General features: G+C 46.6%; 1 protein-coding gene across 3 annotated transcripts; it reads right to left on the reverse strand.

Moving 5' to 3' along the window:
- Positions 1–501: 501 nt before the first annotated feature.
- gmip (GEM interacting protein) lies at positions 502–15,758 on the reverse strand. 3 transcript variants are annotated; one of them, XM_067232855.1, is made up of 22 exons: positions 15,380–15,758; positions 14,850–14,993; positions 12,290–12,377; positions 11,867–11,969; positions 11,697–11,760; positions 8,937–9,062; positions 7,472–7,536; positions 7,190–7,297; positions 6,988–7,068; positions 6,707–6,868; positions 6,173–6,310; positions 5,706–5,896; positions 5,376–5,470; positions 5,224–5,286; positions 4,994–5,089; positions 4,669–4,829; positions 4,052–4,228; positions 3,821–3,958; positions 3,452–3,654; positions 3,052–3,355; positions 2,155–2,257; positions 502–1,853 (listed from the first exon to the last, which is right to left on the reverse strand). In XM_067232855.1, the coding sequence occupies exons 1-22, from the start codon at positions 15,630–15,632 to the stop codon at positions 1,177–1,179; spliced, it is 3,540 nt and encodes a 1,179-aa protein (XP_067088956.1). In that variant the 5' UTR covers positions 15,633–15,758; the 3' UTR covers positions 502–1,176. The 3 variants fall into 3 exon arrangements, with proteins under 3 accessions (XP_067088956.1, XP_067088957.1, XP_067088958.1); XM_067232856.1 differs by lacking the exons at positions 14,850–14,993; positions 15,380–15,758 and adding an exon at positions 14,054–14,302; XM_067232857.1 differs by lacking the exon at positions 2,155–2,257 and having other exon boundaries at positions 1,711–1,853.
- Between the last annotated feature and the right edge of the window lie 81 nt (positions 15,759–15,839).

The raw sequence follows: 15,839 nt of genomic DNA on the forward strand, positions 1-15,839 counted from the left end.
TGGACGGGAAGGGAGGGAGAACATGTTCAAGATAGGCTTGGATAGGTAGAATACTGACGTTTTAGAAATGTCGTAAGGAAAAACAGTGCCGAGGGTGTCGAAACCATATGGTGTCGAGAGTTTTGGAGACTCATTTAACCAATTTAAAAAGTGAGTAAGATAGTTGGCCATGCAAAACTCATCTTGATCTATTAGTCGCATCCAGCGTAATGGCACAGCTCAGACCATCCAGTGAGGTAGCTTTGCTTCCTTTTTAGTAAAACTTATAAGACTAAGATCAAAATATTTGAAGAGAATATCTAGTTTCATAAGATGCGAGAAAGCTTCACTTCAAAATACATCAGTATAAAAGCAGTAGTCTTCTGTTATAATTGTCGTTCCCTTGTGCGCCAGTTTGTGCACTGTTGCTTCTCGTGCATGATACTACTGCCCTCTTGTGAGTCTAGAATGTAATTGGAACTGAGTCGTGGGCTCTCATGAAATAAAAGAACCAAATAAGAGTACATGTTTTTTGTTTATTAATAGAAATAGTCCAGCATAGTATAATCAGCTGCCTTTGAAACCCAATATGAACATATATACCTGTTTACATGAGACTTATTTTCATTTTGTGACATCTGTGGTTGTTAATTCTGTAATTTACAGACAGATATGGCCACCAAGCCACTAAGCATTTAGTCTATCATCTATGTCTAAATATTTTGTTATCAATCTGATCAAATCCTGTACACATAGCATAGGCCTATTTGACCCACACCTAATCGGTCTGCGTTTGAGAGCTGGTCTTCACTTCAAAACAGTAAAAAATGGGTAACTTAGCTAATGACAAGAATAAAGATATGGGTCTTAGTCATTTAAGAGTAATAGACAATGTCACTGCTATTTTTAGGCTCAGGAACAATCTGCTAATTGAAACATAACTTGAGGTTTATGTATGACTTAACAGTTCACAAAAGTTGTTTAAATAAGTACCGGTAAGCATTTAATTGATGTAACTTTCTAAAAGGTCTACGGTGTTTGGTGTGAGTATGTCTGTGTTACAAAACTAAAGACTGCTTTATTGTACCCCTGAGTGTATTTTATTTGATCTCTGAGTGTTTTTTATTGTATCTCTGAGTGTATTTCTATTATTGCGTAGACATTTGTTTCAAAGTAGGTTATTGGTTCCAATCCTCATTAGACAAAATGGATGGGCTCATCATTCCCAGTATCGTTGCGCCTCAGCTTCAACCCAGACAGGATCTTCTGGGCAGGTCCAGTAAGGCTCTGCTCTGCAGGAGTTCTCTGCAAGGACTGCCTTAGTGGCTGCCTCTCGCAAACTCTGAGCCTGTTGGATTGATTGGTGTTCAGACCAGTCAGGGATGCGGCTTGACTCTCAAGTCCCTCCTCCTGAGTGAAGCTCAGCTTTGCATTGGTCATTGTTGCGCTTGCGGCTGTTGTTGATGTCACAGATGCTGCACCTAACCCCAGCCTTCCCTGTGCGACCTCCCAGAGGCGTGTCTGACTGCCTGGCTGCTTCTCAGTGGCGTGTCCAGCATGACCGGAAGGACGGGGTGGCTCCAGGGCAGTGCTTATGAGCTGGGCCTGGCTCAGGGCCCCTGGCTCTGGGGAGGAGCTGCTGCTACAGTACGCACTACCAGTCTGGGTCCTGTCTGTGGCCTCTGCTAACACCTCCTCCCCAGGCAGGCCTGTCCGAAGGCCAGAGCTGTGTCGCTGGGCTGCTGGGGTGGCCTGTAGCTGGTACCTGGCTTGCTGCCTGCTAAAGTTGCACCGGGGGGGTGTTCCAACGGGAGGGTCTGTCTCAGCCAGCGAATCTGCTAAAGGAGCAGCTGTAGCCCCCCTCAGAGCCAAGACTGGAGGGGAGAGGAAAGGAAGAGGACAATGAGACAGGCAGGGATACACAAGGTCCATGACAACACACTTAATGAACACCCTTGGGGGCCTGACAGACTTGCAGCAGAAGAAAGCAGAGCAAAGCAGCAGTAACAGCTTTAATCCAGGACATGACTTTGACTTTTGGGCTTCATTAAGAAAACACCACTGAGTAGATATACTGTCAAGACGCTACAGCTACGAGTACAAAAGCAATACAACCAACGAAATCCTTGTTACCAACTCAATTTAATGATGACTGTGGTACTGTATCCCGCATACCTGCTCTCTCATTGGTTTCAGGGCTGAGCTGGTCCACTGCCTCATTGGATGATGACTTGTCAGATATATAACCCTCGCTTGAGTCTCTCTTGATTGTTCGAGTCTGTTGAAATGACACACAAACTCGGTGTTGGATGTAGATGTTTGGGGTACTGGACCAGGTAGACTGTCTCTGACACCAGTCAGTGAGGTAATATTGAGGTAGACCAAAGATAAGTTACAGGTAAACAAACAAGACTACTCCACGGCAGGGTCAACATCCTGTCAAACTAAGAATTTATGTAAAGACATGTGCTCCCCTGTCCCAACCAACCCAAGGACCACCCAAGGTTTGCCTTTATCTTTGATCTGTTGTAGAATATATGTTAGTATCGATATATAGATATGAAAAATAATATTTTCAAAATATTCACTCCTGAAATTATGTCAACTAGAGAAGTGTTGTTTGGTAATGGCTGAAGGCATCCATACTGAGATGGACGTGTAAGACCTGGCAAAAGGAGCTGGACCACTTCACAGGCCAGAGAGGAGGCTAGCGTTAATCCTGACACGGTTAAGCTTGATGCTAATCGTCCGAGTGTTAGGCAGGACACAGCCCGGCTGCAGGCACAGAGCGACAGGTAGCAGAAGAAGCAAGTGCAGAAGCAGCCCAGACGGAGCTCTCGCCTCCCACTGTGTATGACTGCCGACGTGGGGCTCAAACGCACTGTGTTACCAGAGAAGAACTGAGAAGCAGAAAAAGATGGACTAACACGGACATTTCCTAAATAGATCCAAGGTTTGAAGCGCTGCTTTTGCTCCTCATTTTCTTGAAGATGATTTTCTTGAGGAAAATGATTTTTCATTTCCCCCTGTCATTCATAATAAAATGAGAGGGGGAGTGTCTGTGGTGCTTACCTCCATGGAGCGCGGACGTTCTCTGGTGGAGGCTTCAGGCGCCTGGGGGCAGGAGGCCCTGGGAGGGGTGTCTGGAAGAGGGGCAGTGGGAGGAGGTGGAGGGGGGGTGCACGACCTCTGGGGAGGACCAAAGATTTGTTGGTGGTGCGTGATGAGGAACTCCACCAGAAGTGCTTGGTAGGTGGTCTCCAGGAGGGCTATCATAGACACATCCACTGACACTAGGGGGCGCAGCAGGGTTGGGCCAAACACGATGCCTAAGTTCCCTGGAGACATCTTGTTCTCCTCATAGCTTTCTGAAACCCTGCAGGGGGGGAAAGAGAGAATTTGAACCAATCAGAAACAGAGGCGATCGAGTGTGATTAAATACATTTAGGCAAATACTGTGTCAGCAGTGTACCGATGGAGGTGAATCATCATGTGCTGCAGAGTGTAGTAGCGGTATGGAGGCAGTCTGTCCAGCAACTCTTTCAGGCTCTGAATGATAGCCTCCACCATCCCATCATTATCTTCAGTTTGTGACCTCTCAGTCAAATGCTGGATCTTCTTTCCCACGGTGATGAAGTCATTGTACAGGTCAAAGGTCAACAGTGGCTCGGGAAGCTGTGGGAGGTCAATTAAGAGCGATTTATTGATTGAATAACATCGTAACATGGATTGACTGTAAAGCTAAAACATATAAATGGGGGTTTTAATCCTGGTCACGTCCGTTCCGTGTCTGGATTCAGCTCTATACAGAATAGATTATTATGGGGATCAGAGACATTACCTCCTTAAAGAAATGCTTGAGGACTGAGGTGATGTCGTGTGGCGAGATGCCCGAAAGGTCCACCTGCTCCCTCTGAGCCTCGAAGGCCTGACACAGCCTCTGGATACGGGGCTTGGAGCCGCTGACCCGATACACCCCCTGAGAGGAAAGGCAGAGAGTGGAAAGACTGTAGCTACCTCCACATCGTGTCCAATGGTGCCGACAGCGCTTCCATAGTATGTACATGTATACCTGCACCGTTAGGGCTCGCCTCTCTATCTCGGTTGTGCAGAGCGGCACCACGAAGGGCACCTCGTCTGGTCTGTCACGGGGCAGCAGGGAGAAGCCCACCCCGAACAGGATCCCCTTCCTGTACTCACACTCCAGCTGACACACATCCAGGCACTTCCTGTGGACCGCCAAGCCACACTGAGGGGGGAGACAGACACAACTGAGTGACACTACAAAGTACCGTACCTGTCAACGGTTTGGAAACACCTAGTCTTTTATCAGCTTTTGAGAGACACGTGCATGTTCCTATTGTTTATATGCAACAAACTAAGTAGTTTAATGGTATGAAGTTTTACTTTGATCAAAATGTACAGATATTGCTACAAAAAGCTTCATTTTCATCAAACTTGGAGCAATATTTGGAGAACATGCTGACTCATTATATACATGCAGGTTAAATGCCCCACAGAACGTGATTGAGTGATTGATCGTGCATTAAAAACAAGGAAAAACAGGCGGTGCACGCTTTTTTCTCCGAAATGATAAAAGGCTAGGTGTCTCAACACTTCCGACAGGCACTGTACGTGCGTTCAGCTGTTTTTTCGGTGAGTTTGGTGAACCATAGCGTCGCTCCCCACCTCCTCACACTCGATCCCGTTCACCACGATGTAATTCTCGCACTGTTTGCACTTCACCATCTTGCTCTTCATCTTCCTGAGGCGGTGCGTCAAGGCGGCGCGGGAGGTGGTGCGCACCTTGCACACTGCCCCGTTCCCCTCCGGGGTGGAGTCCAGACCCTCTGTGAGGAGCGCAAAAAGACGTACAAGTTCTTAAGTGGACAGTACACAGCACGGTGTGAATCACTTCGTTCCTGCCTTTACAAGAAACTGGGTAAAGTTGTTCGGTCCATACAGTACAGTTAACAACAGAGTAGAGATTCTGTATCAGTTGGATAAAACATACCTGATTCCAAGACCGTCCCCATGTCCCTCTCATCAAGGTCATCTGATGACATGGTCCCAACGGACGGGGCTTTGGGAGGTCGTCTGTTCCCATGGGCTTCAATAAGGAGTAGACCAATCAGAAAGGCAGATAAGACAAGATAGTTAGAACCGCAGAGCATGAAGACGGTTTGCAGGCCTGAAGGAGAACGATCGGAATGAGAGCGCGGAAATCTGTGAGGACAAGCTTACCTGGACTTGACAGAGATTCCATGCTCCCTCCCATGCTCTCACTGTCACTGTAACCTGCTCTGCCTGTGTGAAAACACAACATGTTGCAGAACACTCACAGCCAATCAAATGACCGCACAACGACACCGAAGCCAAGTTACGGCAGCCCTTACGTCCGTCGTTGGGTCGTTTCCCCTGGCAGTCCTCTGGCAGAGCATACGAATCCTGGATGGAGCTGAGAGTGCTGCTGACTTTGCGACGACCGCAGCTGTTACACATAAAGAAACATGGGAAAAGAAACACGGACAGACTTAATCACGGCTCGGCCTGCGTGGACGAAACAAGGTCCGTCTCCGCCCACGGCGTGAGCTGAGGTCTACGTCTTGGAGTTGATTTGTCTTTCTCAGTCAGCCGAGTGGAGAGATAGAGAGAGCCTGGACTCAGCACCAGGGTGTCCGCCCCATGTCACAGTAGCAGAGGAGGACAGGAGCTTTCTGCAGTACCTCTTCCCCTGGGGGATAAACTCCTGGAAGGTGAAGGTCTGATGGGGTGGCTCGTGCCGGCGTCTCCCCAGGATGTAGAGCATGTAGGGCTCGCCGGGTTCGCACGGCCTGCAGGTCAGCTCCAGGTTATGGTAGCCCAGAGGGATAGACTCAGTCTGCTGCCGCTGGTAGAAGAACATGTTGACTGTGGCCTAACGGCCAGAGACAGGAACAGGAGGACAGAGTTACTAGTCTCATTTATTCAATCCCTGCATTCAGCCCGAAACAGGTTTTAATAATATGGAAAGTGTTTCATTGATCCAAAGCGACATACAAGGGTGGATTGGAACCGGCAAGCTCTTGATGTGCAGTCAAAGGCACTCTAGCACTGAACTATACCTATCCCTATTGATTGGCTATGGCCCTCCTGGCTCTCTAGGAAGACCCCATTGGTCAGTGGAACTGCTCTGTCAGATAAGGGTACACACCTCTTTCAACACGGTGTCCCCCTGGCAGATCAGCTTGCGCGTGTGAACGATTATCCTCTCCTTGACCTTCTCCAGCTCCTCCTGGTGACTATTGGCTTCACTCACACACTGCTTGTAGAGCTGCTCTGCCTCGGTCACCTGGGAAGGAGAGAGAGATAGAGAGGGAAAGATGGAGAGAGAGAGAGAGGGAGAAAGAGAGAGAGGGATAGAGAGAGAAAGAGAGACGCAGGAGAGGGGAGGGAGGGAGAATCAGAGGATGGCCACTATAATGTTGTCAACTGTGTCTTCAATCAAATCAGGTGGCTGAGCGGTGAGGGAATCGGGCTAGTAATCCGAAGGTTGCCAGTTCGATTCCCGGTCATGCCAACTGACACTGTGTCCTTGGGCAAGACACTTCACCCTACTTGCCTCGGGGGAAGGTCCCTGTACTTACTGTAAGTCGCTCTGGATAAGAGCGTCTGCTAAATGACTAAATGTAACTAAATGTTAACCAAGTATATAAGGGACATGTTCCAGGGTTAAGAGTGGTCTCACCTTGCACCTGGCATCGTCCCTGGACTTCCTCCTCTTGTCCAAGGTCTTGTGACCAGCGGTGTCATCCACGGCCTTGGCCGTCACGGCCTTGGCCTTCTCCAGGTCCTCCGAGCGCTGCATGTACAGCTGGCGAGCCTTCTTCAGAGACGCCACCGCCTCGTTCTGAGCAATCCCATCATGCATTGGAGGACACATTATACAGTGAGCAAGAAGCACCGCGACATCGTCCCACCCCCTCCCCGTAACATGAACGCGTCCCAGCCCAGACACAAGACACTCACCATCCTCCTCTGTTCTCTGGACCACTGCTCCTTGAACTCCCTGCGCCACTTGTCGATCTCATTTTTCTTAGCAACCAGGGCCTTCCAGAGAGATACCGTACAATTACATCCCAGCCATCACACTGACATCGTTGATTCCATCAATGTCTATTAGCTTGTGTGTGTGTGTGTGTTTTTTTTGTGTGTGTGCGCGGAGGAGTACCTGGTAGCAGCGCTGCTGCAGCAGATCTGCTGTATGTCTGGCACAGTTGCTGTTTTTCACATCCTGCTCCAGGGCCATGGTGTAGATATACTGGAGGGGCATCATGTCCTGCACACACACCAGCTATGGTTTCACACAACGGACACCACGCATACACTAACAAACACTCAATGGGAGGATGAGCTATAGAGGGATAGCCATTCGTCTACGAGCCAGGTCACATGGGAAGACCGACTGCACAGCTCACGCGCAGAGAGTTGTCTGTCGTGTAGGGAACAGTACCTGCTGGGAAACGCAGGACTTGGCTGCCTCGGCCGCCTTCAGGATGTTCTTGGCAAACTCTTGCTCTGGAACCAAACAACAACCATAATTTCACTGAATATGCAATTAAAAAAGCTATAGCCATACACTTGTGCATCTGTGTTTAAATGTGGCTGGTCATTTATAACTAGAAATGAATGATAAAATAAATAAAAATACTGACGATTTTGAATAGTCAACAGTGGAAAGTGGACATGAAAAAAAGACTGTACTTTATTAAAGAAATCTATTCTAACTGCCTCTAGGCAGAGGCATTTCCAGGAGGAAAGTCAAAGGCCCGATGGAAAAAATAATCGATTGAAAAGAAAAAAAACGGCAGCCAGAATATCAGTATTGACAGGATGTCGTTGTGGCTTTTATACAAACATTATCAATGAGAGCTGGATCAACATGATCCATTTAGAAATATCTATGGTGATGAAACCAATGTGCCAGGCTTTGAACAGAGCTAACCTGCTGTGCTCACTACTGACTAGCAACCAGAGTGTGCCAATGCTCAACTCTCACCACAGGGTCACAGTTTAGATACCAGGTAAGGACCTCTGTTGTTGTGTTAAAGGCTTCTGCACATCATTTAGGCTGTTCTGTGACTGATTCCGTTTCAGTGATTCTGTACTCGCAGTACAGTTGCTGTAACTTCACCCTGCACAGGTTGGCTGACACCGTCACTTGAGGAACTTCTATTCTTCCCTCACAATATTCAGAGCAAATGAAGTCTTTGTGCAACCCTAGGTGCTGTGAACACTACGTTTCAGTAATCCGCCCTCTTTCTTAGCCAACGTCCTACATCTCCACAGAGCTTTTGATCTGGGTACCGTTGCTGGATGGCAGTCTGGTGCCAGGGTAATCTCTTCGCTCTTCGTGTAAAACGCCATCCTCCCCATTCCCCTGCTGTTCCCTGTTAATCTGCCCTGTAATCCCTGTCATTCTGGGGTTCGCTGGGGGGGTCGACACAGCTCACTGTCCTCATCACTGATCAGGCTACCGATTAGATTATCTATGTTATCGCAGAGACCTGCTCGCGAGCCCGACGTTTCTGCACTCAAAGACATGTCGTGCTTGTTCTCAACCTGTAGAGGGCGTGGTTGAGAATCTTGTGCCTTGGGTTGCTCAGGTCATACAATCCTATTACAGACTAATAACGCCACACATTCTCTCTCCGCAGGCTGTATTTAGACTGGCCGCTTTTCCAGGAATGGTGCGACTGTTAACCTTTCTGAGTAGATCCACTTCAGTAACTGTAATTACGATTTCATAAAAACCCAAGTAAACAACTGACAGCATTAAACAACTAGGAAACAGCTTGAAAATGCCATCCTTTATTGACTATCCCATTAACCTAAATGCGAGAGGACATGTTTGTTTTTAATAAATACCTTTATGCGTCTGATCATGTTTGGATGTTTCAGCTAGTCCGGGGACTCACCCAGGCAGATTCTCTTCTCCATCCAGGCCAGAAGGTCTTTGGCGTAGCGGCACCACATCTTGGCGTACTGGAGGGCGATCTCCACTCCGCCCTCACTGCGGCTGAGGGCCAGGTCAGCATCCTGGGCTGAGAGGGAGTACATCAGCATCACTGTAGACCCAGCATAGCTGTACACCCAGATAACCCTGGCAGAGGGCCTCTGCCCCACTGTCACACAACCCCCCCCCCCTTCCTCCTTGGGGCACACAGAGACCCCTGCTGGGAGACCCCTCTCTCCCCTGGTCCTTCTAGATCTTATCTTCCTTCTCAACTGAGAGGGCAGGACTGGACATAGAAAGCCCTTCCAGTCTTCCCCAGGTCATCCATAATGTGTGATCCAAACAAATAAAAGGGAAAACGGAAAAGAAACCGTCAGTCCTTTTTCTCAGTTCCTTGTACCCTAAAAAAAACTGAAATGGGGTTGAGTCACAGATTGTGTCAAGATAAAAAAAAACGGGTTGATAGGGAATTAAAGGCAGTCCTAATGTTTCCCACTGGGTGTCATCGTGCTGGACTTCAGTACCCTGGTTATGGGGTTCAGAAAGTCAAGCCTTGTGTGGGAAATGCCCAAGTTCCTCCTGGTCCCAGCAGAATGACTACAGTATTAAAAGGTCCTCCCAGGATCCAGAATCCAACATCCAACAACAAGTTTTGGCAAGGTTCCTTCCCTTCTGCTTTTTCTCTCTCTCTCTGCTCTTCTGTCCTTTTACACCTGACCCAAAGCTCTCTTCTCAGCTACAGAGAGAAGTCATTGTTTAAGAGGCAGCAGGAAGGTCCCCATAGTGTAAATGCCGTAACCTCAGCAGCCATGCTCGGGCTGGTCTGTGTTTGGCAGTGCAGGGTGCGGGCGTACAGTCAGATGTTAGCGACAGCACCTCTCGTCTTCCTCTCGGACTGAGATGATGTGCAACCGTGGTCATGTGCTCCTGCCCTCCCTCTCGCCTCCAACTCTCTCTTTACCTCTTTCTCTCAGTCCTCTTTTGCCTTTCACTTCTTGTCTTTCAACACTGCAGTCAACACGTCTGACCCACTCTCAGCATGCAGCTCTATTACGGAGAATATTTATCTTTGTGTTCTTCGTGTTGTCCACTCTCCTTGCGCCCAGTCAGCATTTTTTTTTTTTTTAAGAACCCAATTATTTGTCAAATCCAGGCAAAATCCACAGGAAATCTCTAGCTAGATTGTATCCCGTATTGACCTCTCTTGCTCTGTCTTTGGGTGCCTTTCTACGATTCCCGTCCGCCTTGGAGTGTCTGTTACCTACTGCTTGCTTCTTTGCTCCGCAGGGCCGGGGCTGGGGATTAACCAAGAAGGTCCAGATTGTGGAGTGACAGGCTTTAGAGCAGAGCAAGGTTTACCTCCTGGTGTGTGACTCAGCTCCTGGGGGGAGGACGGGGACGGGGGGGACGGGGACGGGGGCGGAGGACGTTAGCTCAGCCCAAACTAAGCTTCCATCGTTACGCACGACCCCAATTTCTGTCCCCCCCGTCCAGAGAATCTGTAACGGTCCGTCTCTGACCAGCCATCATCAGAGGTGGACGTCAGCGGTCTCGTCTGATAGAAACCCGTTTGACATGTCCGTGAGGACATCAATTATTTGTTGTAAAAGCTAGTTACACAAGTGCATAAGCCTGCCCCCTATTGTTATCGATCCATTTCTGTCACGCACGACACACTTATGTACATTATCGAGAGATCGATCAGTCACTGCACATGGGGGAATGTCATTGCATGAAGCAGACACCAGACCACTCACCTCACCCCAACTCCCTGGCCTTCCATTAGGTTTATGATTAAGATTAAGATTAAAACTGGTAGCAGAGAGAATTGGAGGGTGGGAGGGGTTAGAGTCGGGTGGTGTCAAGTAGGGTTGATGGCCTGCAGAGAGAGAGATGTCCTTCCATGCATTCAGTTCCCAGAGGTTTCCAATCTACACTTCAGCATTATTCAAACACTATATGCGTCTGCTGTAATCCCTAATCTCTACTGGCCTGGGCATTCCCAAGAACCTGGGAGAGATTTAGCCAATAGTTGAGACACCCGTCTTCATGGGTCTGGGCTGGTGGTCACATGTTGGGTATGGCTCCGTATTCTCTATTCTACTTCAGAGTTTCTCTCAAGTCTCCTCACTATGTTCGCTTTGAGAACCTTCTCTCTGTTTGTCTCCCTCCACAGATTTCCCGCTCTACTACTTGAGTGTGAGGTAGAACTTGAGAGCAGATGCCCTATCGTCTAATCCTCTCCCCACCTCCTTCTTATCTTGATCTTGTCAGCTCAGGGCAATTAGTCCATGAGACTGATTAGATGTAAACAAGAGAGGTTGAGATTAGGAGCTGTGACGGAGATTATATAGAACTGTGTGGCTGTGGCACACTGCTACTATCTTCGGTCCCGCCCTCACATCGCTCATCCCCCTGTTGTGATTGGCTGTCCAATGCTGTCAGTCACATAGCTGTGTTTCCACAGGAGAATGGGATAGTAAGAGGAACATATGGTCCTTGTGGTGTAGAGATCTCTGAATCAGTAACCTCCAGGACAACAATGTCCTCTGTTTACAATTAAGTGTAATCTTCCATTGTAATGCTTTGAATACTGTAAACCATGTTGGCATAAATCCAATAAGGTTGATCTCTGCCCGTAATCAAGCCCAATTAAACACAGCCAGCACAAAGGGAAGTAACATGAACATGTTTAGTGTGCCCACACATGAAATAAATTTACCTGAATGACTACCATCATTTTCACAGCCATCAGTGCCCAGCTCTTGGGAATTTACATCCTCACACTGTTGAGTGATATAGTCATGTGTAAGTACACTGGAATCAGTGTCAGAAAAGTGACTGAAGATCATTAGTTATTGTCCATGTTGTAGCACAGTATGAAGCTCTCACCACACTGTCCTGCAGCTCTGAGGGGTCACAGTTCTGCACATCTGTAGACGGGGTCCCTGGCAGAGACTGGGAATCAGGGTCCTGCAGCAGCTCATCCACTGTACTGAGGAACACACACACATGCAGGCACACACACACACACAAACACATGCAGGCACACATGCACACACACATGCACAAACATACATGCACACACACACATGCACACACACACACACACACATACAGAAGACATAGGGTAAATATAATACACACGGATACTGAGTCATGTGATATCAGCCAAGGAAGTCAGAGGATCATTTTATGTCATGTATTTGGATTACTAACTCACTTCCTCTCTTGTCATATTAGACAAAAGCATGGTTCTAACTGGACTTTGAGTAAGTTGAAGTTCAGCAAAGAGCTCTAATATAAAACACTTACGAGTAAACTAAAGACAACTCAAAGTTATCAAAGTCCCGAAAGATCTCGCTGTAGCGTTTGGTCTCTGATCTGACTGGAGCCTTCACATCTGGGTGAGGAAAGGACAACAAACTTGTGAGCAAGACATTTTCAGAAATATTACTTTATATTTACTGAGCATACTCACACCTACTAAAGGTTCTTCAAACAGGATCACTGTAAAACATTTGTGTAGGAATGGCCTTGTGTATGAGCCAGCACACCTTCACTTAGATGTTTTTGAGGATTTTACTTAACAAGGCATTGCAGTTTTTTTTGAAGAAGACAAAATAACAAGAACAAAAAACGAGAAAATGACTGCGTTAACTTGACGGCCAACACCCGGCCCATTACAGATGTTGTGGAGCAGTAAAGACAGTTTGTGGGTTTAAATTGGGCTGGAGGAGATGACAGCATGTGCAGTAGTATTTTCGGATGTAAAAGACATTTGCTTTAAACAAAAAAACAGTCCAGTTGCCATTTCAACACATCGGCAATTGCTGAGTTCTCAGTTTCAGTTGAGTGTGAACAAACAAATGAGCTTCAAACTAAATTCAGCCATGTGAGGGGTATTGTTGGTGAAGAAAGTCATTTGAGAAAGAGAGAAGCTATGGTGTTGATAATTGATAAGGAAAAAAAAAGAGAAATGAAGCTTGAAATGGAGTCCTGCTCATTCTGTTATTTGACACATGCTAAAACAGAGAAACAACCAAACTTTAATAAAAGTTTCTAAAGGACATTGGATGGTGCACAGCTAACCACGAGGAAGCCACAATATTTCAGACTAGAGCAGGTGAAGCATGTTATACTTTGGAGCAGACCATTGAGTTGCAGTGAAAGATACTGCAACTGAAACACAGCAACATCGAATGAGAAAACCCCACAGTATCTCCGTGCTTCTTTTCATTTAGGTCAACCACATCCTGCTTGCAGTTTGAGTCATGTTCTTCTCTGGGGACAGAAAGCCTTTGTCTACACAGAGGTTGTCAGATCTTAATGGGAAAGGTTAGGTATATAGGAGTTACTGCAACATAGCTATATTTAAATAGTTCTGTCCAATGAAGATTCTTCGGTTAAATTTGAATTGATTTCCACCCTGTGACATTGATGAAAGTCCTTGAGCTGATGGTGAAGGTTCAAATTTCAAAGCATGTTAGTAATATAACGTGTATTAAGTATCCATATTTGTCAATTCAAAAATCCGGTACATCTTGTTTTTTGTAAGGAACTGAATTCAAGAGAACAAACACCTACTGTTTCTTGTAATAATTGAGGAAGAGCACAGGAAGTTAACTTATCCTGCACTGACTGGAAGGATGTAACATGCAACCACAAGCACACACTGAGAAAGACATTTACATTACATTTACATTTAATCATTTAGCAGACGCTCTTATCCAGATCCACATTCCCCCGAGGCAAGTAGGGTGAAGTGCCTTGCCCAAGGACACAACGTAAATCGGCATGACCGGGAATCGAACTGGCAACCTTCGGATTACTAGTCCGATTCCCTCACCGCTCAGCCACCTGACTCCCTAGACACCCCAAAGAACTCTCATACAAATGATCCCACGCACAAATGTATCTGAGCTACAGTTGAACATTGGTACAACCGGTGCCCTGCCTTCGAAAATTTGCACAAGCAGCAAGAAGCTTTTGACCAACTGAAGACAGCATTGGACAATGTGGCCACAGAGAGAGGTGAGCCTTTCCCTGATCATCTCCCTGTAATCTGTTGGTACTCACCTGTAGATGTAGATGGCTCCTTGTCTGGGATCTGTGCTTCCTCCATGTCTATACCTCTCAGAGCCTCAAGAGCATGCACCACTGGCCTACCACGGTAACCACATCAACTCTCCACCTGGCCTTGGTCTCTCACAAACATGAGGAACATAAGCTTTAGAGCCGTGGATCAAATCAATTCCTTATTTTGGATGTGTGCAAACACCTACAGACTGTGGACGCTTCTGTTAAGCGGTGGGTAGGACTCTTGCTATTTGCTCTTCTTGTTCTCAAAAAGATCTCTAGGGGAACGGAGTTGGCCAATACGTTGACACCATCATGAAAAGAGGAAGTGTGCCTCTTTGTCACATAAGCCACACCTACAGTGTTGCACGTAGATGAATACTATGTGTCAGGGAGAAAAAGAAGGTCTGTTTTAAAAAGTATGTTTAAGCCACATTCATAAGGGTTGGTTTGTTGTGAGCAAGGAATTGTATAACATTCAGGTGAGTCATACATCTTCTGTTTGTTGCATTACTGATACCTTTGGCCAAATGAGAACAAAGAAATGTGTCCATATTCATGGATTTTATAACAGTGCTGTTGACGAGGTGATGAATGAGGTGAGGGTCATGCCATGAAGGTATTGCAGTTGTCAATATGCCAGTTTTGACCTTTGCCATTTCTCCTTTCTTGAACCCTGTTCAGTCTCAGTGTATGACTCACAAACACGTGACCACCATCAAGAAACACTTCACTGAAACACAGCAATTTATATTGTACAACAGTGAGCGCTTCACAGACTGAGATTGTGACTGACCTGACAGTGAGTGGCAGAGCACAGACAAGTAATGGCTGACAGGAGGCCCAGCTAGACCTGGGTAACGCTCTGACAGCTGCTGAAGAGAGTCCTGCAGGGAGTGCAGCCTTGTGCCCACACTGAGCTGAGAAGGGCAACCTGGCTCTGGAAAAAATATAGAAGAAATGGCTGGTGAACCATGCATTTAGACTAATCAACTCACAGAGCTGAGCTAACACAATGTGGCCATATAACTTTCACAAAGTTGCTACCAGCAGTTCAACTGTCACAATTGCCAGTTGCCAACACACTTGGCAACACTTGAAGAATGAGGACACCATGAGGTTGTCACATGAAGTCGTAGGCTATGGTTCGGTAAGTTGTTATGGTTAAAATGAATACATAAATACAGTTTCAAGACAAGATTGTCGTAATAGCTGTAGTAGTTCTAACATTACAAAACATGAGCTCCTGCTACACGAGCAAAATGTTACGCGCATTTTATCGCTGGAAGTCAATTTAAAAACGTACATGTTACTAACACAACTTACCACCACTATAGAAGAGTCGTTTGAGTTGTTTAAAATTGCTGGCCACTGTGCGAAGCTTTGAAACTGTCCATGATAGGTTGTGGTACTCCACCATCCTCCCAACATCGCTTAGATGCTGCGATGGTGTTGAAGTAAAGCCTGTCAGTTGTGAATTATTATCCAGCAGGCCTTCCGGCCCATTGAGTAGGTGGGCATTATCCATGTCCATCCGCGACGTTTTCCGAATCGATATTTCTGACGTTAAGGACTCCATCAATGGTTTAAAATGTGTCGTTCCTGGGCCATTTCATGACGTCAATTCTTCACAACAGTAGGCTAAAAATGTATTGAAAGATTTCAGAAGAATGTGTCTTCTGGTTGTCTAAATTAAAATAAGAAATTGTTTCCAGTGGTTGAGGACATTGTATGTCCCAAACGCTAATAGCTTTCTGTTTCTATGCCATCTAACTTTTGTTCCTCA

Source organism: Osmerus mordax, chromosome 3, assembly GCF_038355195.1.
Source record: "Osmerus mordax isolate fOsmMor3 chromosome 3, fOsmMor3.pri, whole genome shotgun sequence".
NCBI lineage: Eukaryota > Metazoa > Chordata > Actinopteri > Osmeriformes > Osmeridae > Osmerus > Osmerus mordax.

Bases quoted from the DNA above. Each gene is read 5' to 3' on its own strand.
- gmip (XM_067232855.1), bottom strand. From the start codon at position 15,632: ATGGAGTCCTTAACGTCAGAAATATCGATTCGGAAAACGTCGCGGATG. The intron at 3,959-4,051 runs GTATACATGTAC...CTTTCCTCTCAG, and splicing joins GGCGAGCCCTAACGGTGCAG to GGGGTGTATCGGGTCAGCGG. The intron at 1,854-2,154 runs GTATGCGGGATA...TCTCCCCTCCAG, and splicing joins TGAAACCAATGAGAGAGCAG to TCTTGGCTCTGAGGGGGGCT.